Consider the following 24464-nt stretch of genomic DNA (forward strand, 5'->3'; position numbering starts at 1 on the left):
TGGGCCATTGTGTTTTGGGGGTTTTTATGGGCTTCCTGTGCAGGGCTCCAGCTGCTCCCAGATGGAATCCAGAGCCCCCCCTGGGCTCCTGCTCCAGAGGGATGGGGGGCTGGCTCCGAGTCAAAGCTCGGCCCGGGCTCGGAGGGGCTTTGATGGCTCCGGGAATGACGTTGGGATGTGGGGTTTGAGCTGCTTTTTACGAGGCCAGGCCCTGCTTGGGGTGGGATTTATGGGTCATTCCAGAGCCCAGCCCGGGACCTGCAGGGAGCTGGGGCTGGAATTCATCCCCACCATTGTCTGGGGGGGGGGGATAACGGGACCCAGGTGGGATCTCCCAGCCCTGCTCCAGAGGGCTGGGATCAGGATTTATCCCGTGCCCTGCAGGCTCCTTCCTCCAGGGCCCGGAGCTGGGCAGCACTCGGGGAATTATGGAATATCCCAAGTGGGAAGGGACCCACAAGGATCATGGAAAGGTTTGGGTGGGAAGGGATTTTAAGGATCATCTTATTCCACCCCCCTGCCACAGGCAGGGACACCTCCCACTAGCCCAGGTTGCTCCAAATCCTGCCCAACGTGGCCTTGGACACTTCCAGGGATCCAGGGGCAGCCACAGCTTCTCTGGGTGATCATCAGTTTTCCCTGGGATCACCCATCCAGCTCCTGGCCCTGCTCAGGACATCCCAAAATCCCCCCCTGTCCCTGAGAGCATTGTCCAAGCGCTCCTTGAACCCTGGCAGCCTTGGGGATGTGCCCATGGAATCAGTCAGGTTGGAAAATCCCCCTGATCCCAGCCAGGCCAGCCCTGCCCACCTCCCCAGGGATGCTCCAGGGATGGGGATCCAGGGCTGGGCAGCCCTTCCCAGGAGGGATTTTCCCCAGGATCCCACCTGAGCCATCTCCAGCCACTCCCTGGGCTCCTGTCCCTGTGCTGCCCCTCGGGATGAAGCTGCAGATCCCAAGGAATCCCCCCTGAGTCTGGTGTTTTCCAGCTGGACAATCCCAGTGCCCGGAGCTGCTTCACCTCCAGACCTTCTCCATCCTCACATCCCTCCTTCACACCCTCTCCAGCAGCTTTGGATCCACTCCCAAACTCCTGGTGGGCTGGGCAAGGGGCTGGTGTTGGATTTACATCCCTGTTTTCCCGCTCAGGGTTGTTGTTAATTAATAATTAACTGCCACAATTAAATACCTGAGTCATGAGCTCGGCTCAACCCTGCGCCCGGGCCGGGGTTTAACCTCACGGGGGGGCCCAGTTTGCCCTCCCCAGGGGCTGCTTTTCCTGGATCTGTGCCCGTGGCTCCATCCAGGAGCCAGTTTTCCTGGATCAGTTCCAGATTGTGGCTCCATCCAGGAGCCGGTTTTCCTGGATCAGTTCTGGATCTGTGCTCGTGGCTCCATCCAGGAGCTGGTTTTCCTGGATCAGTTCCAGATTGTGGCTCCATCCAGGAGCTGGTTTTCCTGGATCAGTTCTGGATCTGTGCTCGTGGCTCCATCCAGGAGCCAGTTTTCCTGGATCAGTTCTGGATCTGTGCTCGTGGCTCCATCCAGGGGCCAGTTTTCCTGGATCAGTTCTGGATCTGTGCTCGTGGCTCCATCCAGGGGCCAGTTTTCCTGGATCAGTGCTGGATCTGTGCTCGTGGCTCCATCCAGGAGCTGGTTTTCCTGGATCAGTTCTGGATCTGTGCTTGTGGCTCCATCCAGGAGCTGGTTTTCCTGGATCAGTTCTGGATCTGTGCCCGTGGCTCCATCCAGGAGCTGGTTTTCCTGGATCAGTTCCAGATTGTGGCTCCATCCAGGAGCTGGTTTTCCTGGATCAGTTCTGGATCTGTGCCCGTGGCTCCATCCAGGGGCTGGTTTTCCTGGATCAGTTCCAGATTGTGGCTCCATCCAGGAGCTGGTTTTCCTGGATCAGTTCTGGATCTGTGCTCATGGCTCCATCCAGGAGCCGGTTTTCCTGGATCAGTTCTGGATCTGTGCTCATGGCTCCATCCAGGAGCTGGTTTTCCTGGATCAGTTCTGGATCTGTGCCCGTGGCTCCATCCAGGGGCTGGTTTTCCTGGATCAGTTCCAGATTGTGGCTCCATCCAGGAGCTGGTTTTCCTGGATCAGTTCTGGATCTGTGCTCATGGCTCCATCCAGGAGCCGGTTTTCCTGGATCAGTTCTGGATCTGTGCTCATGGCTCCATCCAGGGGCTGCTTTTCCTGGATCAGTTCTGGATCTGTGCCCGTGGCTCCATCCAGGAGCCGGTTTTCCTGGATCAGTTCCGGATTGTGGCACCATCCAGGAGCTGGTTTTCCTGGATCAGTGCTGGATCTGTGCTCGTGGCTCCATCCAGGAGCCAGTTTTCCTGGATCAGTTCTGGATCTGTGCTCGTGGCTCCATCCAGGAGCCGGTTTTCCTGGATCAGTGCTGGATCTGTGCTCGTGGCTCCATCCAGGAGCCGGTTTTCCTGGATCAGTTCTGGGTCTGTGCTCGTGGCTCCATCCAGGAGCTGGTTTTCCTGGATCAGTTCTGGGTCTGTGCTCGTGGCTCCATCCAGGAGCTGGTTTTCCTGGATCAGTTCTGGATCTGTGCCCGTGGCTCCATCCAGGAGCCGGTGGCTGCTCCGAGATAAGGCAGGGGCACATCCCAAGGGATGAGGGTTTGGTTGGCTGTGGGTTCATCCTGGCAGTTTATCTCCTGGATGCAGGATGGGAATGTCCTGGGAGTGTCCTGGGAATGTCCTGCTCCAGTCTGGGAGCAGCTGGCAGGGCGAGGGCTGCCTCCAGCTCCGGGTCCCAACATTCCTGAAGGATGTGGAGCTGCTGGAGAGAGTCCAGAGGGGACACAGAGGTGCTCCCAGGGCTGGAGCCCCTCTGCTCTGGAGCCAGGCTGGGAGAGCTGGGAATGTTCCCCTGGAGAAGGGGAAGGATCCAGGGAGACCTTGGAGCCCCTTCCAGGGCCTGAAGGGGCTCCAGGAGAGCTGGAGAGGGACTGGGGCCAAGGGCTGGAGGGACAGCACCCAGGGAATGGCTTCCCAGGGTTAGGGGGGATAGTGGGAAGGGATTCCTGGCTGGGAGGGTGGGGAGGGGCTGGGATGGAATTCCCAGAGGAGCTGTGGCTGCCCCATCCCTGGGAGTGTCCCAGGGCAGGTTGGATCATCCTGGGATGGTGGGAGCTGTCCCTGCCCGTGGCAGGGGGTGGGAATGGATGATCCTTAAGCTCCCTTCCCACCCAAACCATTCCCTGATTCCATGAAATCCCTGTGGAACAGGGAGGTCAGACTTTTCCCTCCATCTCCTCTCTCTTTTCTCTCTCCTGGTCCCAACCCTCCCCCCATGTCCCGGTCCCTGGGGCTCCCCCAGCAGTAGGACTGGGGCACAGGCCCGGTCCATCCCTCTGCTCCAGCCTGGATTTGCTCTGGGACCACCCACCCCTTTTTTCCCTGTTTCCAACCCCCCTTTTCTCCCCCCACCCTCCCAATATCCCATGGAAATCTCCCCTTTTCCAGTGTGAAGCCATTCCCTGTGTCCCGTGACCAGGAACATCCCCAGGAAGGCCCAAGTGTGAGCTCAGAGGGTGGAAAAGGATTCCCAGGCCTGGCCTAACCCCTGATTCCAGGATCCCCAATTTCCAGGGGGATATTCCTCCAGTCCCTCCTCCTTCCTTAAGTCCCGCTGGCTGAGCTGCAGGAATTGGGGTGGGATTGCAGGAGTTGGGGTGGGATTGCAGGACCTCAGGGTGGGATTGCAGGACCTCAGGGTGGGATTGCAGGAGTGACATCCATTCCCACCCCCTGCCACCATCCCAGGGGGATCCAACCTGCCCTTGGACACTCCCAGGGATGGGGCAGCCACAGCTCCTCTGGGAATTCCATCCTGGCCCCTCCCCACCCTCCCAGCCAGGAATTCCTTCCCAATATCCCATGGAAACCTCCCCTTTTCCAGTTTGAGGCCATTCCCTGTGTCCCGTGACCAGGAACATCCCAAGGAAGGACCAAGTGGGAGCTCAGAGAGTGGAAAAGGATTCCCAGGCCTGGCCTAACCCCTGATTCCAGGATCCCCAATTTCCAGGGGGATATTCCTCCATTCCCTCCTCCTTCCCTAAGTCCCGCTGGCTGAGCCGCAGCCGGGAGGGACGGAGCCCATCCCGGCCGCGCCCCGGGATCCAGGTGATGCCGGGACCCTTCCCATTCCTCGCTCGATTGGCTTCCCTTTGTGTCATTCCCGGGCCGGCTCCTGGGATCGGCGCCGTTAATTGCTCGGGGTCTGTCCCTTTGTTCCTGCCGGCCCGGCAGCTGCTCCAGCTGATATCCCGGCTGATATCCCGGCTGATATCCCGGCTGATATCCCAGCTGATATCCCGGCTGATATCCCAGCTGATATCCCGGCTGATATCCCAGGGCACAGGGAGCAGTTGCTGCCGATTCCCCCCCCGGCTTTGTCCGGGAGCTGCTCATTTATCGCGGCCCCGGGAGCGGCTCCGGGCTCAGCTGTGCCCTCCCCTTCCCGTCCCCATCCCCATCCCGCCGGGAATGTGGCAGCCCCTGCTGCTCCCGCTCCTTCTTAGGGCCGGCACTGACCCGGGGCTCCCTCTTTGCTGCCTTTTTTTGGGATCATCAAGGGGGTACTGACCCCCCCCCCCCCTCCCCGGAGCCACCCTCGCGTTGTTCCCGGCAGCCTTTGGACCTGTGGGATCAGAAATTCAGGGAATGTTTGGGTGGGAAGGGACCTTAAAGGTCGTTTTTAGTCCATCCACCCTGCCAGGGACACCTTCCACCACCCCAGGCTGCTCCAGCCTGGCCTTGGACACTTCCAGGGATCCAGGGGCAGCCGCGGCTTCTCTGGGAATTCCATCCCGGCCCCTCCCCGCCAAAAATTCCTTCTCGATATCCCATCTAACCCTCTGGCCATGGGAAGCCATTCCCTGTGTCCTGGAGAAGGATCCTAAATCCCGTGGCAAGGGATAAAATGTTGCAGGGCAGGAAAAGCCTCGAACACAAACCGGGGGGGCTTCAGGTGCCTTCGGATATTCCCGAGCCCGGCTCGTGATCCTTGTGGGTCCCTCCCAGCCCGGCACATTCCATGATTTTTTATTTTTTTTTCTTTTAATAGGGTCCCAATCACACGGTGAGATTAAAAAATCAGACATTTCGAGCCTCCGAGGTCGAACCTCCCCCCCAAAAGCGGGAGGTTGGGGGCCCGCGGGGAGGGGGTTTTCCAGGTGGGAATTTGTGGGACCGCAGCTGCTCCCGGCACCTGCTTTCCCTTTCCCTTCAAAGGGAGCAGGAAAAGACCTTTTCCATGCCCTTACCTGGCTCTAAAAACCTGGACCGGGGGAGGGGGGCCACAACCGCGGGGCTGCTCCGGCTTTCAGATGCAAACGGGGGGATTAAAACCCCCTTAAAACCCCATTAAAACCCGCCCTTTGTGGCGCCGGGGGTGGGATCGGGCGCGGCTTTTCCCCGGATCCCGCTCATCCCAACCCTCTGGAAAGGGTTTTTCCAGCGGGATGGACCCTCCCGAGCCGCGCTGATCCATGAGGGGCCTCCTGGCTCCGGGAGATAAGGGATGGCATTCCAAGGATTGGCAGGAGCGCCGCGTTCCCGGCTCCGGCTGGGGGGGAAAAACAGGGTTTAATGGGGCTCTGCCTGCCCCCAGTACCCAACTGGGATGGACTGGTGTGATGTGGGGGGGATAAAACAGGGGTTACTGGGGCTCTGCCTGCCCCCAGTGCTGCCCCAGTACCCAACTGGGGGGACTGGTGTGATATGGGGGGATAAAACAGGGGTTCCTGGGGCTCTGCCTGCCCCCAGTACCCAACTGGGATGGACTGGTGTGATGGGGGGGGATAAAACAGGGGTTACTGGGGCTCTGCCTGCCCCCAGTACCCAACTGGGGGGACTGGTGTGATAAGGGGGGATAAAACAGGGGTTCCTGGGGCTCTGCCTGCCCCCAGTACCCAACTGGGGGGACTGGTGTGATGTGGGGATAAAACAGGGGTTACTGGGGCTCTGCCTGCCCCCAGTACCCAACTGGGGGGACTGGTGTGATGTGGGGATAAAACAGGGGTTACTGGGGCTCTGCCTGCCCCCAGTGCTGCCCCAGTACCCAACTGGGGGGACTGGTGTGATATGGGGGGATAAAACAGGGGTTCCTGGGGCTCTGCCTGCCCCCAGTACCCAACTGGGATGGACTGGTGTGATGGGGGGGGATAAAACAGGGGTTCCTGGGGCTCTGCCTGCTCCCAGTACCCAACTGGGATGGACTGGTGTGCTGTGGGGGATAAAACAGGGGTTACTGGGGCTCTGCCTGCCCCCAGTACCCAACTGGGATGGACTGGTGTGATGGGGGGGGATAAAACAGGGGTTACTGGGGCTCTGCCTGCCCCCAGTACCCAACTGGGGGGACTGGTGTGATAAGGGGGGATAAAACAGGGGTTACTGGGGCTCTGCCTGCCCCCAGTGCTGCCCCAGTACCCAACTGGGGGGACTGGTGTGATGGGGGGGGATAAAACAGGGGTTCCTGGGGCTCTGCCTGCCCCCAGTACCCAACTGGGGGGACTGGTGTGATGGGGGGGGATAAAACAGGGGTTCCTGGGGCTCTGCCTGCCCCCAGTGCTGCCCCAGTACCCAACTGGGGGGACTGGTGTGATAAGAGGGATAAAACAGGGGTTCCTGGGGCTCTGCCTGCCCCCAGTACCCAACTGGGATGGACTGGTGTGATGTGGGGATAAAACAGGGGTTACTGGGGCTCTGCCTGCCCCCAGTACCCAACTGGGGGAACTGGTGTGATGTGGGGATAAAACAGGGGTTCCTGGGGCTCTGCCTGCCCCCAGTACCCAACTGGGGGGACTGGTGTGATGGGGGGGGATAAAACAGGGGTTACTGGGGCTCTGCCTGCCCCCAGTACCCAACTGGGATGGACTGGTGTGATGTGGGGGGGATAAAACAGGGGTTCCTGGGGCTCTGCCTGCCCCCAGTACCCAACTGGGGGGACTGGTGTGATAAGGGGGGATAAAACAGGGGTTACTGGGGCTCTGCCTGCCCCCAGTACCCAACTGGGATGGACTGGTGTGCTGTGGGGGGATAAAACAGGGGTTACTGGGGCTCTGCCTGCCCCCAGTACCCAACTGGGGGAACTGGTGTGATGGGGGGGATGAAACAGGGGTTCCTGGGGCTCTGCCTGCCCCCAGTACCCAACTGGGGGGACTGGTGTGATGGGGGGGATGAAACAGGGGTTACTGGGGCTCTGCCTGCCCCCAGTACCCAACTGGGGGAACTGGTGTGATGGGGGGGGATAAAACAGGGGTTAATGAGGCTCTGCCTGCCCCCAGTGCTGCCCCAGTACCCAACTGGGGGGACTGGTGTGATGGGGGGGGATAAAACAGGGGTTCCTGGGGCTCTGCCTGCCCCCAGTGCTGCCCCAGTACCCAACTGGGATGGGCACGGCGTCGCTCCGGGTGCCAGGATGGACCAGGCACGGGCAGTGCCCGGGGTGTCACCCACTCCCAGCTCCAACTGGGAGGGACTGGTGTGCTGTGGGAGGGCTCTCCCTGCCGCATCCCGCCGGGATGGGCTCGGGATGGAGCTGCGGGTGCCAGGACGGGGCAGGGACGGGCGTTCCTTGGCTCCCGACCCGCTGCCCACGCGGGTCCCCTTGTCCTCTTGTCCCCTTGTCCTCTTGTCCTGTGTTCCCGGAGCCCTTCCCTGTTTTCGTTCCCTGTTTTAGATCCCTGTTTTTTCTCGGGCTGCCGGAGCGCAGCCCCAGCCCCGGGGGAGGCTCGGGATGGGGGGGGGGGGGGTTTGGTTTTAAGAGGGGCAGGTGCGGAGCGGGTCCCGTAAAAAAAAAAAAACCGGCAACAAAAAAAAAAACCGCTTCAAAGGGCCCTTAATGACCCCAAAATGAAACGTTCGCGACGGGCCCCCCTGTTAAAAATAAAAAAAAAAGTCCCGGCCGGCCTTTAATTGCCTCGTAAAACGGCTCGGGGAAAAAAGAAAAAAAAGGTATTAAAGGGTTTTGTGGGTGGGAGCGGAGCCCTCCGGGGGCTCCGTGTCCAGCTGTGTCCCAATCCCTCCCTAATGAGCAATTCCCGGCTCCTTTTCTCCTCCTCCTCCTCCTCCCCCCGAGCCGGGACTGGCTCGGAGCCACCGCGACCCCCCCGAGCCAGGCTCAGGTGTGGCCCGGGCACAGCCCCCTCCCCATCCCACCGCCGGGATTTGGGGATTTGGGGAGAGTTTCCCGATGCTTCCCCCTCCTCGCCTCCCCTGTCCCGGGGCGACCCCGGCAGCGAGTTGAGCTGGGCCGAGCCCGGAGAGGGGCCGGGGCGAGGACAGCTCGGCTAATTTACACCTCCCCGGAGCCCCCCCGGGCGCAGCCGCGATCCGGGGGCCTGGGATTGGGCTGGAATTGCCTGGAATTGGCAGCTGGGGCTCGGGGAGAGCAGCAGCTGGACGGAGAGCTGCAGCTGCTCCCCTTGGAATGAGGGAACGGCCCCCCCCAAACCCCACGGCCTCCCACAGCCGGGGGGGGGGACAGGGCAGCGTTTGGGGGGTCCGGGGGTCTCCTGGGTTTGGGGGTCTCCTGGATTTGGGGTGTCTTGGGTTTGGGGATGTCCAGGTTTTTGGGAGTGTCCTGGTTTGGGGGTGTCCAGGGTTCGGGAGGTCTTGGGTTTGGGGATGTCCTGGTTTAGGGATGTCCAGGTTTTGAGAGTGTCCTGGATTTGGGGTGTTTTGAGTTTGGGGATGTCCTGGTTTAGGGATGTCCAGGTTTTTGGGAGTGTCCTGGATTTGGGGTGTTTTGAGTTTGGAGATGTCCTGGTTTAGGGATGTCCAGGTTTTGAGAGTGTCGTGGTTTAGGGGTGTCCAGGGTTTAGGAGGTCTTGGGTTTGGGGGTGTGCAGGTTTTTGGGAGTGTCCTGGATTTGGGGTGTTTTGAGTTTGGAGATGTCCTGGTTTAGGGACATCCAGGTTTTGAGAGTGTCCTGGTTTGGGGGTGTCCAGGGTTCAGGAGGTCTTGGGTTTGGGGGTGTCCTGGTTTAGGGGTGTCCAGGTTTTGAGAGTGTCCTGGTTTAGGGGTGTCCAGGGTTCAGGAGGTCTTGGGTATGGGGATGTCCAGGTTTGAGGTGTCCAGGTTTTGGGGTGTCCTGGTTTGGGGTGTCTTGGGTTTAGGAGTGTCTAGGATTTGGGGTTGTCCTGGATTTGGGGGTCTCCTGGTTTGGGGTGTCTTGGGTGGTTTGGGGTGTCTTGGATTTGGGGATGTCCAGGTTTGAGGTGTCCTGGGTTGGGGGGTCCTGGTTTAGGGATGTCCAAGTTTTGAGAGTGTCCTGGTTTAGGGGTGTCCAGGGTTCAGGAGGTCTTGGGTTTGGGGGTGTCCTGGGTTGGGGTGTCCTGGATTTGGGGTGTCTTGGGTTTGGGGATGTGCAGGTTTGAGGTGTCCTGGTTTGAGATGTCGTGGGTTGGGGGATCCTGGGTTGAGGTGTCTTGGGTTTGGGGATGTCCAGGTTTTTGGGATTGTCCTGGTTTGGGGGTGTCCAGGGTTCAGGAGGTCTTGGGTTTGGGGATGTCCTGGTTTGGGGATGTCCAGGTTTTGAGAGTGTCCTGGTTTGGGGGTGTCCAGGGTTCAGGAGGTCTTGGGTTTGGGGGTGTCCAGGTTTGAGGTGTCCTGGGTTTGGGTGTCTTGTTTTGGGGCGTCCTGATTTGGGGTTGTCCTGGATTTGGGAGTCTCCTGGTTTGGGGTGTCTTGGGTTTGGGGTGTCTTGGGTTTGGGGATGTCCAGCTTTGAGGTGTCCTGGGTTGGTGGGTCCTGGTTTGAGGTGTCCTGGTTTGAGGTGTCCTGGATTTGGGGTGTCTTGGGTTTGGGGGTGTCCTGGGTTGGGTTGTCCTGGATTTGGGGGTCTCCTAGTTTGGGGTGTCTTGGGTTTGGGGATGTGCAGGTTTGAGGTGTCCTACTTTGGGGGGGATCTTATCCCAAAATCCCCTGATTTGGGGATGTGCAGGTTTGAGGTGCCGTGGGTTGGTGGGTCCTGGTTTAGGGATGTCCAGGTTTTGAGAGTGTCCTGGTTTGGGGGTGTCCTGGTTTAGGGGTGTCTTGGGTTTGGGGATGTGCAGGTTTGAGATGTCCTGGGTTGGGGGGTCCTGGGTGGAGGTGTCGGGTTTGAGGATGTCCAGGTTTGAGGTGTCCAGGTTTTGGGGTGTCCTGATACGGGAATGTGCAGGTTTGAGGTGTCCAGGTTTTGGGGTGTCCTGATTTGGGGATGTCCAGGTTTGAGGTGTCCTGGCTTTTGGGGTCCTGGTTTGGGGTGTCTTGGGTTTAGGAGTGTCTAGGATTTGGGGTTGTCCTGGATTTGGGGGTCTCATGGTTTGGGGTGTCTTGGATTTAGGAGTGTCTAGGATTTGGGGTTGTCCTGGATTTGGGGGTCTCCTGGTTTGGGGTGTCTTGGATTTGGGGATGTCCAGGTTTGAGGTGTCCTGGGTTGGTGAGTCCTGGTTTAGGGATGTCCAGGTTTTGAGAGTGTCCTGGTTTAGGGGTGTCCAGGGTTCAGGAGGTCTTGGGTTTGGGGGTGTCCTGGGTTGGGGTGTCCTGGATTTGGGGTGTCTCGGGTATGGGGATGTGCAGGTTTGAGGTGTCCTGGTTTGAGATGTCCTGGTTTGGGGTGTCTTGGGTATGGGGATGTCCAGGTTTGAGGTGTCCTGGGTTTTGGGGTCCTGGTTTGGGCTGTCTTGGATTTAGGAGTGTCTAGGATTTGGGGTTGTCCTGGATTTGGGGGTCTCCTGTTTTGGGGTGTCTTGGGTTTGGGGATGTCCAGGTTTGAGGTGTCCTGGGTTGGTGGGTCCTGGTTTAGGGATGTCCAGGTTTTTGGGAGTGTCCTGGTTTGGGGGTGTCCAGGGTTCGAGAGATCTTGGGTTTGGGGATGTCCAGATTTGAGGTGTCCTGCTTTGGGGTGTCTTATCCCCAAATCACTGATTTGGGGATGTCCAGCTTTGAGGTGTCCTCCTTTGGGGGGGGTCTTGTTTTGGGATGTCCTGATTTGGGGATGTCCAGGTTTGAGGTGTCCTGGGTTTGGGTGTCTTGGTTTGGGGTGTCTTGATTTGGGGATGTCTAGGTTTGAGGGGTCCTGGGTTTTGGGGTCCTGTTTTGGGCTGTCTTGGGTTTAGGAGTGTCTAGGATTTGGGGTTGTCCTGGTTTGGGGTGTCTTGGGTTTAGGAGTGTCTAGGATTTGGGGTTGTCCTGGTTTGGGGTGTCTTGGGTTTAGGAGTGTCTAGAATTTGGGGGTCTCCTGGTCTGGGGGGGGGTCTTGGGTTTGGGGATGTCCAGGTTTGAGGTGTCCTGGGTTTTGGGGTCCTGGTTTGGGGTGTCCTGGTTTGGAGGGTCCTGGTTTGGGGTCTCCAGGTTTAGGGTGTCCTGGTTTGGGGTGTCTTAGTTTGGGGGTCTTTTTTTGGGGTGTTCTGGTTTGGGGGTCCTTTTCTGGGGTGTATTGGTTTGGGGGTGTCCTGGTTTGGGGATGTGCAGGTTTTGAGGGTGTCCTGGTTTGGGAGTAGCCTGATTTGGGGTGTTGTGCTTTGGGATGTCCTGGTTTGGGGATTTCCTGGGGTTTGGGGTGTTCTGGTTTGGGGGTTTCCTGGTTGGGAGGGTGTTCTGAATTTAGAGTGTCGAGGTTTGGGGGTCTTCTGGTTTTGGGGATGTCCTGGTTTTGGGGATGTCCCATATTTTGGGGTGAGCTCATTTGAGGTGTCCTGGTTTTGGGGGTGTCCTGGTTTTGGGGATGTCCCATATTTTGGGATGAGCTCATTTGGGGTGTCCTGGTTTTGGGGGTGTCATGTATTTTGGGGTGAGCTCATTTGGGGTGTCCTGGTTTTGGGGGTGTTTGGATCCTCTGCCCAAAGCCCCATCCCCAAAGTGCAGCCCCAGGCTGGTCAGGCCCCCCCCGTTTTTGGGGTGTCTGCCCTGTTTGAGAAGGTTGGGATGGTTTCATGGAATCCCAGACTGGTTTGAGGGGAAAGGGACCTTGTTCCATCCCTTTCCACGGGCAGGGACACCTCCCACCATCCCAGGGGGATCCAACCTGCCCTGGGACACTCCCAGGGATGGGGCAGCCACAGCTCCTCTGGGAATTCCATCCCAGCCCCTCCCCACCCTCCCAGCCAGGAATCCCTTCCCACTATCCCCCCTAACCCTGGGAAGCCATTCCCTGGGTGCTGTCCCTCCAGCCCTTGTCCCCAGTCCCTCTCCAGCTCTCCTGGAGCCCCTTCAGGCCCTGGAAGGGCTCAGTTTGTCCTCTTTCTCTCCTGGTTTTCCCTGTTTTCCTCCTCCCAGAGCTCTGTCTTTCCTGGTTTTCCCTCTTTTCCTCCTCCCAGAGCTCTTTCTCTCCTGGTTTTCCCTGTTTTCCTCCTCCCAGAGCTCTTTCTCTCCTGGTTTTCCCTGTTTTCCTCCTCCCAGAGCTCTTTCTCTCCTGGTTTTCCCCATTTTCCTCCTCCCAGAGCTCCTTCTCTCCTGGTTTTCCCCATTTTCCTCCTCCCAGAGCTCTTTCTCTCCAGTTTTTCCCTGTTTTCCTCCTCCCAGAACTCTTTTCTCTCACGTTTCTCGCACTTCCAAACAGTTTTTCCCTTTATTCCTCCTCCCAGAGCTCTGTTTTTTCCAAGTTCTGTGCACACCTGAACAGTTTTTTCCCTGTTTTCCCTGGAGCTTCAGCAGCTTTAAACCCAAGCAGATCTTTGGGGTTTGAGTATTTTCCCCTCCCCAGGACACACCAACCCCTCACTGCTGCTTTCCTTTATCTGCTTTAAAAGAAAAACACCCCAAATTTGGAGCTCCCAAAGCACAGGGAGAGTTTGGGAATCGCTGGAAGCAGGAGGGGTGGGAGCTTTGTGGATCCCTATCCCTGCCCCCCTCCTCATTTTCCCTCCCCTTCCCATCTCCAGAGACCCCCAATTTATCATCAGACCCCCCCTGGGCCGGATCCAGGTGACTGAGCCGGGTCATTCCCGGGCCATTCCCAAGGGGAGACGGGAATGGTTGGGAGCAGCTGCTCCCTGGGAACGCTCCGAGGCCCTGCTGGAGCTGTGGGATGGCAGAGTTAATGACCCCAGCCTGCCCAGGGCCTTCCCAGCCTCCTGCTCCCTGTTCCTGGGCCTTTTCCCTGCTCCTGACCCCCTTCCCAGCCTGCTGGTCCCTGTTCCTGAGCCTTTTCCCAGCCTGCTGCTCCCTGTTCCTGAGCCTTTTCCCTGCTCCTGACCCCCTTCCCAGCCTGGTGTTCCCTGTTCCTGAGCCTTTTCCCTGCTCCTGACCCCCTTCCCAGCCTGATGTTCCCTGTTCCTGAGCCTCTTCCCTGCTCCTGAGCCCCTTCCCAGCCTGCTGGTCCCTGTTCCTGAGCCTTTTCCCAGCCTGCTGCTCCCTGTTCCTGAGCCTTTTCCCTGCTCCTCAGCCCCTTCCCACTCTGCTGGTCCCTGTTCCTGGGCCTTTTCCCTGCCCCTGAGCCCCTTCCCAGCCTGCTGGTCCCTGTTCCTGAGCCCCTTCCCAGCCTGCTGCTCCCTGTTCCTGAGCCTTTTCCCTGCTCCTCAGCCCCTTCCCAGCCTCCTGCTCCCTGCTCCTGAGCCTTTTCCCTGCTCCTGAGCCCCTTCCCAGCCTGGTGTTCCCTGTTCCTGAGCCTTTTCCCAGCCTGCTGCTGCCTGTTCCTGAGCCTTTTCCCTGCTCCTGACCCCCTTCCCAGCCTGCTGGTCCCTGTTCCACAGCCTTTTCCCTGCTCCTGAGCCCCTTCTCAGCCTGGGGTTCCCTGTTCCTGAGCCTTTTCCCTGTTCCTGAGCCTTTTCCCTGTTCCTGAGCCTTTTCCCAGCTCCTGAGCCCCTTCCCAGCCTGGTGTTCCCTGTTCCAGAGCCTTTTCCCAGCCTGGTGTTCCCTGTTCCTGAGCCTTTTCCCAGCTCTGCTTTTCCCTGCTCCTGAGCCCTTTTCCCAGTCTGGTTTTCCCTGTCCCAGAGCCCTTTCCCAGCCTGGTTTGCCCTGTCTGGGTTTCTCAGCTCCAGAGCCCTTTCCCAGCTCTACTTTTCCCTGCTCCAGAGCCCTTTCCCAGCTCTGCTTTTCCCTGTCGCAGAGCAGTTTCCCAACCCTCTTTTTCCCTGCTCCTGAGCCCTTTCCCAGCCTGATTTTCCCTGTCCCAGAGCCTTTTCCCTGTCTGGTGTTCCCTGTCCCAGAGCCCTTTCCCAGCCTGATTTTCCCTGTCCTGAGCCCTTTCCCAGCCCTCATTTTCCCTGTCTGGTTTCCCCTGACCCAGAACCTTTTCCCAGCCCTCATTTTCCCTGTCTGTTTTTCCCTGCTCCAGAGCCTTTCCCAGCTCTGCTTTTCCCTGCTCCTGCACCCTTTTCCCTCTGCTTTTCCCTGCTCCTGAGCCCTTTTCCAGCCTGGTGTTCCCTGTTCCACAGCCTTTTCCCAGCCCTAATTTTCCCTGTCTGGTTTTCCCTGTCCCAGAGCCCTTTCCCAGCCTGGTTTGCCCTGTCTGGGTTTCTCAGCTCCAGAGCCCTTTCCCAGCTCTGCTTTTCCCTGTCCCAGAGCCCTTTTCCAGTCCTTCTTTTCCCTGCTCCAGAGCCCTTTCCCAGCTCTGGTTTTACCTGTTCCACAGCCTTTTCCCAGCCCTAATTTTCCCTGTCTGATTTTCCCTGTCCCAGAGCCTTTTCCCAGCCTGGTTTTCCTTGTCCCAGAGCCTTTTCCCAGCTCTACTTTTCCCTGTCCCAGAGCCTTTTCCCAGCTCTGCTTTTCCCTGTCCCAGAGCCCTTTCCCAGCCCTGGTTTTCCCTGTCCCAGAGCCCTTTCCCAGCCCTACTTTTCCCTGTCTGATTTTCCCTGTCCCAGAGCCTTTTCCCAGCCTGGTTTTCCTTGTCCCAGAGCCTTTTCCCAGCTCTGCTTTTCCCTGTCCCAGAGCCCTTTCCCAGCGGGGTTTTCCCTGTCCCAGAGCCCTTTCCCAGCGGGGTTTTCCCTGTCCCAGAGCCCTTTCCCAGCCTGGTTTTCCCTGTCCCAGAGCCCTTTCCCAGCGGGGTTTTCCCTGTCCCAGAGCCCTTTCCCAGCCCTGGTGTTCCCTGTCTGGTGTTCCCTGTCCCAGAGCCCTTTCCCAGGGGGGTTTTCCCAGTCCCAGAGCCCTTTCCCAGGGGGGTTTTCCCGGCCCTTCCCGTTTTTCCTGACGGATCCCGTTCCCTTGCAGCGAGAACGAGGCCCTGTGGCGGGAGGTGGCCAGCCTGCGCCAGAAGCACGCCCAGCAGCAGAAGGTGGTCAACAAGGTAAATCCCACTTTTCCCCAGGGATTGGGACACCCTGGCTGTGCTGGGGCCCTGCCCAGGCCTCTGGATTCCTCTTTGGGAATCGCATTTTCCATTTATTTCTCCTCCCAGAGCTCTGTTCTCTCCCAGGTTCTGTGCCCACACAAACGGATTTTCCCTCTTTTCCTCCTCCCAGAGCTCTTTTCTCTCCAGTTTTTCCCTGTTTTCCTCCTCCCAGAGCTCTTTCTCTCCTGGTTTTCCCTGTTTTCCTCCTCCCAGAGCTCTTTCTCTCCTGGTTTTCCCTGTTTTCCTCCTCCCAGAGCTCTTTCTCTCCAGTTTTCCCCATTTTCCTCCTCCCAGAGCTCTTTCTCTCCAGTTTTTCCCCTTTTCCTCCTCCCAGAGCTCTTTCTCTCAAGTTTCTTTCACATCCAAACAGTTTTTCCCTTTATTCCTCCTCCCAGAGCTCTGTCCTTCCAAGTTCTGTGCACACCTGAACAGTTTTTCCCTGTTTTCCTCATCCCAGAGCTCTTTCTCTCCTGGTTTTCCCTGTTTTCTTCCTTCCAGAGCTCTTCCTCTCCAGTTTTTCCCTGGTTTTCTCTTCCCAGAGCTCTTTTTCTCTACTTTTCCCATTTTCCTCTTCTCAGTTTTTTTTCCCCCATTTTCCTCTCCAGTTTTCCCTCTTTTTCTCCTCCCAGAGCTCCTTCTCTCCTGGTTTTCCCCATTTTCCTCCTCCCAGAGTTCTTTCTCCCCAGTTTTTCCCTGTTTCCCTCCTCCCAGAGCTCTTTCTCTCCAGTTTTCCCCATTTTCCTCCTCCCAGAGCTCTTTCTCTCCTGGTTTTCCCCGTTTTCCTCCTCCCAGAGCTCTTTCTCTCCTGGTTTTCCCTGTTTTCCTCCTCCCAGAGCTCTTTCTCTCCTGGTTTTCCCCGTTTTCCTCCTCCCAGAGCTCTTTCTCTCTAGTTTTTCCCTGTTTTCCTCCTCCCAGAGCTCTTTCTCCCCAGTTTTCCCTGTTTTCCTCCTCCCAGAGCTCTTTCTCCCCAGTTTTTCCCTGTTTCCCTCCTCCCTGAACTCCTTCTCCCCCTTTTCCCAGCCCTCCCCTAACAGCTTTTCCCTCTTTTCCTCCCACAGCTCATCCAGTTCCTGATTTCCTTGGTGCAATCCAACCGAATTCTCGGGGTCAAGAGGAAGATGTGAGTCTGCATTCCTGCATCCACGGAAAAATTCCAGGGGGACAAGGCAGGACCGGCAGAATTGGGATCTCCCAGATCCCTGGGAGCCTCACAGGGAGCAGGACTGGGAATCCTGGGATTTGGGAGGTGGATTCCTCCCCCTGCCCCTGGTTTTTCCCGGATCCCGTCTGTGTTCCCGCTCCCGGCTCGTCCCGGGGTTCCTGTGGAATGGCAGGGCCGGCTCTGGGCACCATCTGGCAGCAGCTTAATTAGCGTTAATGAGCAGGGGGGAGGTGGAAATGATGGATCTGGGGAGGACAAACGGCTCCTCCAGAGCCCTCAGCCCCTGGAAAAGATGGATGGGCCGGGCCCCCCGTGCCTGGAGCAGTGGGAATGCAGGACAGGGAAGTGACAGGCACAGCTCTGGCACGACACGAGGGGGAGACCAGGGGCTGGGAAAAGCCCTCCAAGGCCTTGGGATTCGAATTCCCGGGATTCACATTCCCAGGATTCCCATTCCCGCTTGGCAAAGAGCAGAGCGCAGCCCCGGGGGCTCCCTGTGTTCCCCAGTGTCAGGGAATCCTGGAATCAGGGAGTCACAGCGTGGGTTGGGTGGGAAGGGACCTTAATTCCCAGCCAGTGCCACCCCTGCCACGGGGAGGGACACCTCCCACTGTCCCAGGGTGATCCAACCTGCCCTGGGACACTCCCAGGGATCCAGGGGCAGCCACAGCTTCTCTGGGAATTCCATCCCAGCCCCTCCCCACCCTCCCAGCCAGGAATCCCTTCCCACTATCCCACCTAACCCTGGGAAGCCATTCCCTGGGTGCTGTCCCTCCAGCCCTTGTCCCCAGTCCCTCTCCAGCTCTCCTGGAGCCCCTTCAGGCCCTGGAAGGGGCTCCAAGGTCTCCCTGGATCCTTCCCTTCTCCAGGGGAACATTCCCAGCTCTCCCAGCCTGGCTCCAGAGCAGAGGGGCTCCAGCCCTTGGAGCAGCTCCATGTCCCCTCTGGACTCTCTCCAGCAGCTCCAAGTCTCTCCTGGGCTGGGTTCCCAGCGCCTGTGGGTGTGGATCCAGGTCTCTCCCTGGGTTTTCCCTTCTCCAGGATCCCTGTCCTGGCTCCCTGTGGCCCATCCCGGTGTCCTCCTGCCCCTCTGGATTCACCCAGACCCGGCACAGCTGTCCCTTGTCCCCAGGGGGGGCTCTGTGGGATGGGATGTTCCCGATCCCTGGGATCCAGTGTGTGACTCTGGTGTTTCTTGGGAATTCCCGCAGCCCCCTGATGTTGAACGACAGCAGTTCAGCACATTCCATGCCCAAGTACAGCCGCCAGTATTCCCTGGAGCACGTCCATGGATCGTCCCCCTACGCAGTGAGTGCTGCTGGAGCGGGAGGGGACCTGGATCTGTGGGAACAAGGCCCTGGATTTGTGGAGAGGGAACAAGACCCTGGATTTGTGGGAAGGGAACAAGGCCCTGGATTTGTGGAGAGGGAACAGGGCCCTGGATGTGTGGGAAGGGAACAAGGCCCTGGATTTGTGGGAAGGGAACAAGGCCCTGGATTTGTGGAGAGGAAACAAGGCCCTGGATGTGTGGGAAGGGAACAAGGCCCTGGATTTGTGGAGAGGGAACAAGGCCCTGGATTTGTGGGAAGGGAACAAGGCCCTGGATTTGTGGGGAGGGAACAAGGCCCTGGATTTGTGGGGAGGAACAAGGCCCTGGATTTGTGGGAAGGGAACAGGGCCCTGGATTTGTGGGAAGGGGAACAAGGCCCTGGATTTATAGGAAGGGAACAAGACCCTGGATTTATGGGAAGGGAACAAGACCCTGGATTTGTGGAAAGGGAACAAGGCCCTGGATTTGTGGAGAGGAACAAGGCCCTGGATTTGTGGAGAGGGAACAAGGCCCTGGATGTGTGGGAAGGGAACAAGGACCTGGATTTGTGGAGAGGGAACAAGGACCTGGATTTGTGGAAAGGGAACAAGGCCCTGAATTTGTGGAGAGGGAACAAGGCCCTGGATTTGTGGAGAGGAAACAAGGACCTGGATTTGTGGGAAGGGAACAAGGCCCTGGATTTGTGGGAAGGGAACAGGGCCCTGGATTTGTGGGAAGGGGAACAAGGCCCTGGATTTATGGAGAGGGAACAAGGCCTTGGATTTGTGGGAAGGGAACAGGGCCCTGGATTTCTGGAGAGGGAACAAGGCCTTGGATTTGTGGGAAGGGAACAAGGCCCTGGATTTGTGGAGAGGGAACAAGACCCTGGATTTGTGGGAAGGGAACAAGGCCCTGGATTTGTGGAGAGGGAACAAGGACCTGGATTTGTGAGAAGGGAACAAGGCCCTGGATTTGTGGGAAGGGAACAAGGCCCTGGATTTGTGGGAAGGAAACAAGGCCCTGGATTTGTGGGAAGGGAACAAGGCCCTGGATTTGTGGAGAGGGAACAATGACCTGAATTTGTGGGAAGGGAACAAGGCCCTGGATTTGTGGGAAGGGAACAAGGCCCTGGATTTGTGGAGAGGGAACAAGGCCCTGAATTTGTGGGAAGGGAGCAAGGCCCCGTTTGGGCTCTTTTCCAGTGGTTTTCCCATTGTAAACCCTTCCCTCCCCTTCTCCTTTGGGATTGGCAAAGCCCTTCAGGGTGGCAGCTGCATCCCAGCCCAGCCAGAGCCCCTGGCTCGGAATTCCCGGGGGAGGCTGGACAGGGAAGGGGGGTTGGGGCAAAGATCCCGGTGCTGGGAGCGGAGTTGTGTCCACGGAGCCGGGAGCAAGGTGGGAATTGTGGAGCAGAGCCAAGTGGTGCCTGTGCACGGGATAATCCCAGAGGCTGTGGGGTGGGAAAGCCTTGGGATGAGAGCAGGGAGCAGCTCTGGGGATGAGGGGGTGTCCTGCAAGACGCAGGGAATCACAGAATTCCAGGCTGGTTTGGGTGGGAGGGGGCCGTAATTCCCATCCAATTCCACGCTTGTGCCATGGGCAGGGACTTCTGCAGCTGGATCAGGTTGTTCCAAGCCCATCCAACCTGGCCTGGGACACTCCCAGGGATCCAGGGGCAGCCACAGCTCCTCTGGGAATTCCATCCCAGCCCCTCCCCACCCTCCCAGCCAGGAATCCCTTCCCACTATCCCCCCTAACCCTGGGAAGCCATTCCCTGGGTGCTGTCCCTCCAGCCCTTGTCCCCCGTCCCTCTCCAGCTCTCCTGGAGCCCCTTCAGGCCCTGGAAGGAGCTCCAAGGTCTCCCTGGATCCTTCCCTTCTCCAGGCTGGACATTCCCAGCTCTCCCAGCCTGGCTCCGGCCTCCGTTACCCGGATCCTCTGGCACTGCTGTATTCCAGGAGCAGAACATTCCAGCTGGGAACATCCTGAGCTTTCCAGCTGAGCTCTCTGGAGCAGCACCAGAGCTGTCCCAGTTCCCGGGTCTGATCCTGCCTGGGAACATCCCGTTCCATTCCCAGGGTTTGGGCCTCTGGCTTTCCCATCCCGACTCCCTGGAGCCCCGAGGTGATCCTGGTGAATTTTTGAGCAGAATCCCTGAATAGCCGAGCCCATTCCAGCCCCCCCCCCGGCCTCAGCCCACCCCGGAGCCGCTCTCTGATCCCGTTCCAGTTCCCTCCATCCTCTGATCTCCCTTTCCAAGGGCGGCAAATCTTCCCCCGGAGCCACGGGAGCCCTTCCAGGAGCCCGGGATTGGGATTTTCAGCTCCAGATTGGACTGGGAAAGGGGAGTTGGGAGTGTTTTGGAGTGAGCTGCCAGTGAGAGGGAAGGGGATCCTGGCAATTCCGGAGTCTCTGCTTTGCCAGGGATCGAATCAGTTCTGTATTCCCAAAAAAACAGCTCAGCTCAGTCGGTGCCGGTTGTGTTTTCCCAAAAAAAACCCCCTCAGTGTGGGGATGGATCCTCTGGGCCCCCCCGGCCCATCCAGCCTGTCCTTGGTGCTCCAAGTGCAGCCCCGGACTGGGAGAAACAGGGAGTGACCCAAACGCTGGGATTTGGAACAGGGAACAATAATCCAGCATTCCAGGACTTTGGGGTGTCTGCAGTGCCCGGCTGGCACAAAACATGGAATGGGTTGGGTGGGAAAGGACCTTCAGGATCATCCATTCCCACCCCCTGCCATGGGCAGGGACACTTTTCCACTATCCCAGAGTGCTCCAACCTGGCCTGGGACACTCCCAGGGATGGGGCAGCCACAGCTCCTCTGGGAATTCCATCCCAGCCCCTCCCCACCCTCCCAGCCAGGAATCCCTTCCCACTATCCCCCCTAACCCTGGGAAGCCATTCCCTGGGTGCTGTCCCTCCAGCCCTTGTCCCCAGTCCCTCTCCAGCTCTCCTGGAGCCCCTTCAGGCCCTGGAAGGGGCTCCAAGGTCTCCCTGGATCCTTCCCCTTCTCCAGGGGAACATTCCCAGCTCTCCCAGCCTGGCTCCAGAGCAGAGGGGCTCCAGCCCTGGGAGCAGCTCCGTGTCCCCTCTGGATTCACTCCAGCAGCTCCACATCCCTCAGGAATGTTTGGAACCCCCAGAGCTGCAGGGGGGTCTCACCCGAGGGGGCAGAGGGGCAGAATTCCCCCTTTCCCTGCTGCCCACGCCGTGGGATGAGCCCGGGACACACGGAGCGCTCCGGATTCCAGCTCCATATCCCTGTTTCCCCCCTTCCCTGCAGCCACAGGGAACCATTTTCCCTCCTTCCTGAGGGTTTTTCCCTGCCAGAGGGGCTGGAAAAAGTGGGGCTGGATGAGGCAATCCCGGGATTTGGAGCCCAGGGAATGTCGGGGGGGAACAGGGATTCACCTGAGGGAGGGAAGGATTGGGGTGTTCCCACGTTCCCATTGGAATTCCAGCGCTCCTGGAATGTCCTTTGTGTCCTGGAGTGCCCCAGAGGGATCCAGGTCATTCCCACTGCATCCAATCCCAATTGATTTGCTCCTTGGTTGGTATCCAAGAACAGCATTTCCTGGAATTCTCTGTATTCCCAGGCTCTGGAATTCCATCCCGGCGTTCCTCACGTGGGGATTTCTGGTTTGGAGCAAAAGAGGGTTTTAGAGGGAAATAAATAACTGAATAAAATAGTAAAGAACTAAATAAAATTATAAATAAATAAATAAAAATTAATAGAATAAATAACTAAATAAAAATTATAAATAAATAAATAAATAAAAATTAACAGAATAAATAAATAAAAATAATAAATAACTAAATAAAAATAAAAATTAACAGAATAAATAACTAAATAAAAATAATAAATAACTAAATAAAAATAAAAATTAACAGAATAATTAACTAAATAAAAATAATAAATAACTAAATAAAATAATGAATAACTAAATGAAATAATAAATAACTAAATTAAAATTAAAAATAAAAATTAAAATTAATAAAGTAATAAATAACGCAATAAAATAGTAAATAACTAAATAAAATAGTAAATAACTAAATAAAATAGTAAATAACTAAATAAAAATAAAACAATAAATAACTAAATAAAATAATAAATAAATCAATAAATTAAAAATTAAATAAAATAATAAATAACTAAGTAAAATAATAAATAACTAAATGAAATAATAAATAACTAAATTAAAATTAAAAATAAGAATTAAAATTAATTAAATAATAAATAACTCAATAAAATAATAAATAACTAAATAAAATAGTAAATAACTAAATAAAAATAAAAATAAAACAATAAATAACTAAATAAAATAATAAATAAATCAATAAATAAAAATTAAAAATTAAATAAAATAATAAATAAAATAATAAATAACTAAGTAAAATAATAAATAACTAAATGAAATAGTAAGTAACTAAATAAAAATAAAACAATAAATAACTAAATAAAATAATAAATAACTAAATAAAAATAAAAATAAATAATAAATAAAACAATAAATAAAATAATAAAATACTGCATAAATAAAACTTATCTATTGTAAAAATAATGAAAATAGAAATAAAATTACGAAAATAAATCAATTAGTAAATTAAAAAAATTCAGCATTAGAATAATAAAAAATAAAGTCAATAAATGAGATAAAATAATAATCGAATAACGTAAAAATAAAACAATAAAATGGTAAATAAACAAAATACTTTATTATAGAAATAATAAAAATAAAATAATACATTTTTAAAAAATTAATAAATGAAAATATCTTTGTTATACAAATAACGAAAATTAAAGAAAATCAAAAAAATATAAATAACTGAAGAAATAAACAACTGGAAGGTGTTTTAGGGGATTTCAACCCCTTCCCTCCTTGGGATTTTGGGATTCCAACCCCTTCCCTCCCTGGAATTTTGGGATTTCAACCCCTTCCCTCCCTGGGATTTTGGGATTTCAACCCCTTCCTTCCTTGGGATTTTGGGATTTCAACCCCTTCCCTCCCTGGGATTTTGGGATTCCAACTCCCTCCCTGGGATTTTGGGATTTCAACCCCCTCCCTTCTTGGGATTTTGGGATCCCACCACCTTCCTCCCTGGAATTTTGGGATCCTACCCCCTCTCCTTCCCTGGAATTTTTGGATCCCACCACCTTCCCCCTTGGGATTTTGAGATTCCAACCCCTTCCCTCCCTGGGATTTGGGGATTTCAACCCCTTCCCTCCCCGGGATTTTGGGATTTCAACCCCCTCCCTCCCTGGGATTTGGGGATTCCAACCCCTTCCTTCCCTAGGATTTTGGGATTTCAACCCCTTCCCTCCCTGGGATTTTGGGATTTCAACCCCTTCCCTTCTTGGGATTTTGGAATTTCAACCCCTTCCTTCCCTAGGATTTTGGGATTCCAGCTCCCTCCCCGGGATTTTGGGATTTCAACCCCTTCCTTCCTTGGGATTTTGGGATTTCAACCCCTTCCTTCCCTGGGATTTGGGGATTCCAACTCCCTCCCTGGAATTTTGGGATTCCAACTCCCTCCTTCCCTGGAATTTTGGGATCCCACCACCTTCCTCCCTGGAATTTTGGAATCCTACCCCCTCTCCTTCCTTGGGATTTTGGGATCCCACCACCTTCCCCCTTGGGATTTTGGGATTCCAACCCCTTCCCTCCCTGGAATTTTGGGATTTCAACCCCTTCCCTCCCTGGGATTTTGGGATTCCAACTCCCTCCTTCCCTGGAATTTTGGGATCCCACCACCTTCCTCCCTGGAATTTTGGGATCCTATCCCCTCTCCTTCCTTGGAATTTTGGGATCCCACCACCTTCCCCTTTGGGATTTTGGGATCCCACCCCTTCCTTCCTCCCCCTTTGGGATTTGGGATGTCCGTGCCTCCTCCCCTGGGATTTTGGGCCACGCCCTCCCACCTTCTTGGGATTTTGGGATCCCACTCTGGGATTTTGGGTTCCCTCTCCACCTTCCTTCCCCCTCTGGAATCTCGGCATCCCGCCCTGCCTCCCCCTCCGTGGAATTTTGGGACACCTCTTCCTCCCTCGTTGGGATTTTGGGGTCCTACCCTCCCCATCCCCCTTGGGATTTTGGGATTCCTCCTTCCCCCTTGGGATATTGGGATCCCACCTTCCTCCTTTCCCCTTGGCATTTTGGGATTCCTCCTTCCCCCTTGGGATTTTGGGATCCCACCCCTTCCTCCCCCTTTGGGATTTTGGGATTCCACCTTCCCCCTTGGGATTTTGGGATCCCAACCCTTCCTCCCCCTTTGGGATTTTGGGATGTCCGTGCCTCCTCCCCTGGGATTTCGGGCCACACCCTCCCACCTTCCTGGGATTTTGGGATCCCACTCTGGGATTTTGGGATCCCTCTCCACCTTCCTTCCCCCTCTGGAATCTCGGCATCCCGTCCTGCCTCCCCCTCCGTGGAATTTTGGGACACCTCTTCCTCCCTCCTCGGGATTTTGGGGTCCTACCCTCCCCATCCCCCTCGGGATTTTGGGATCCCACCCCATCCCCCCTTGGGATTTTGGGATTCCACCTTCCACCTTCCCCCTTTGGGATTTTGGGATGTCCGTGCCTCCTCCCCTGGGATTTCGGGCCACACCCTCCCACCTTCCTGGGATTTTGGGATCCCGCTCTGGGATTTTGGGATCCCTCTCCACCTTCCTTCCCCCTCTGGAATCTCGGCATCCCGCCCTGCCTC

At 56.0% G+C, this 24464-nt stretch overlaps 1 protein-coding gene across 1 annotated transcript in view; it reads left to right on the top strand.

The window, feature by feature from the left end:
* LOC135408036 (heat shock factor protein 1-like) overlaps positions 1 to 24464 on the top strand; it is a gene marked incomplete at its 5' end in the record, with an annotated part of 53826 nt that overhangs the window by 12885 nt on the left and 16477 nt on the right. The window contains 3 exon segments of the mRNA XM_064643406.1: positions 15165 to 15240; positions 16344 to 16405; positions 17659 to 17755. Of these exon segments, the coding sequence (XP_064499476.1) occupies positions 15165 to 15240; positions 16344 to 16405; positions 17659 to 17755 (235 nt within the window).

This window comes from Pseudopipra pipra, unplaced genomic scaffold, assembly GCF_036250125.1.
Source record: "Pseudopipra pipra isolate bDixPip1 unplaced genomic scaffold, bDixPip1.hap1 HAP1_SCAFFOLD_135, whole genome shotgun sequence".
Taxonomy (NCBI): domain Eukaryota; kingdom Metazoa; phylum Chordata; class Aves; order Passeriformes; family Pipridae; genus Pseudopipra; species Pseudopipra pipra.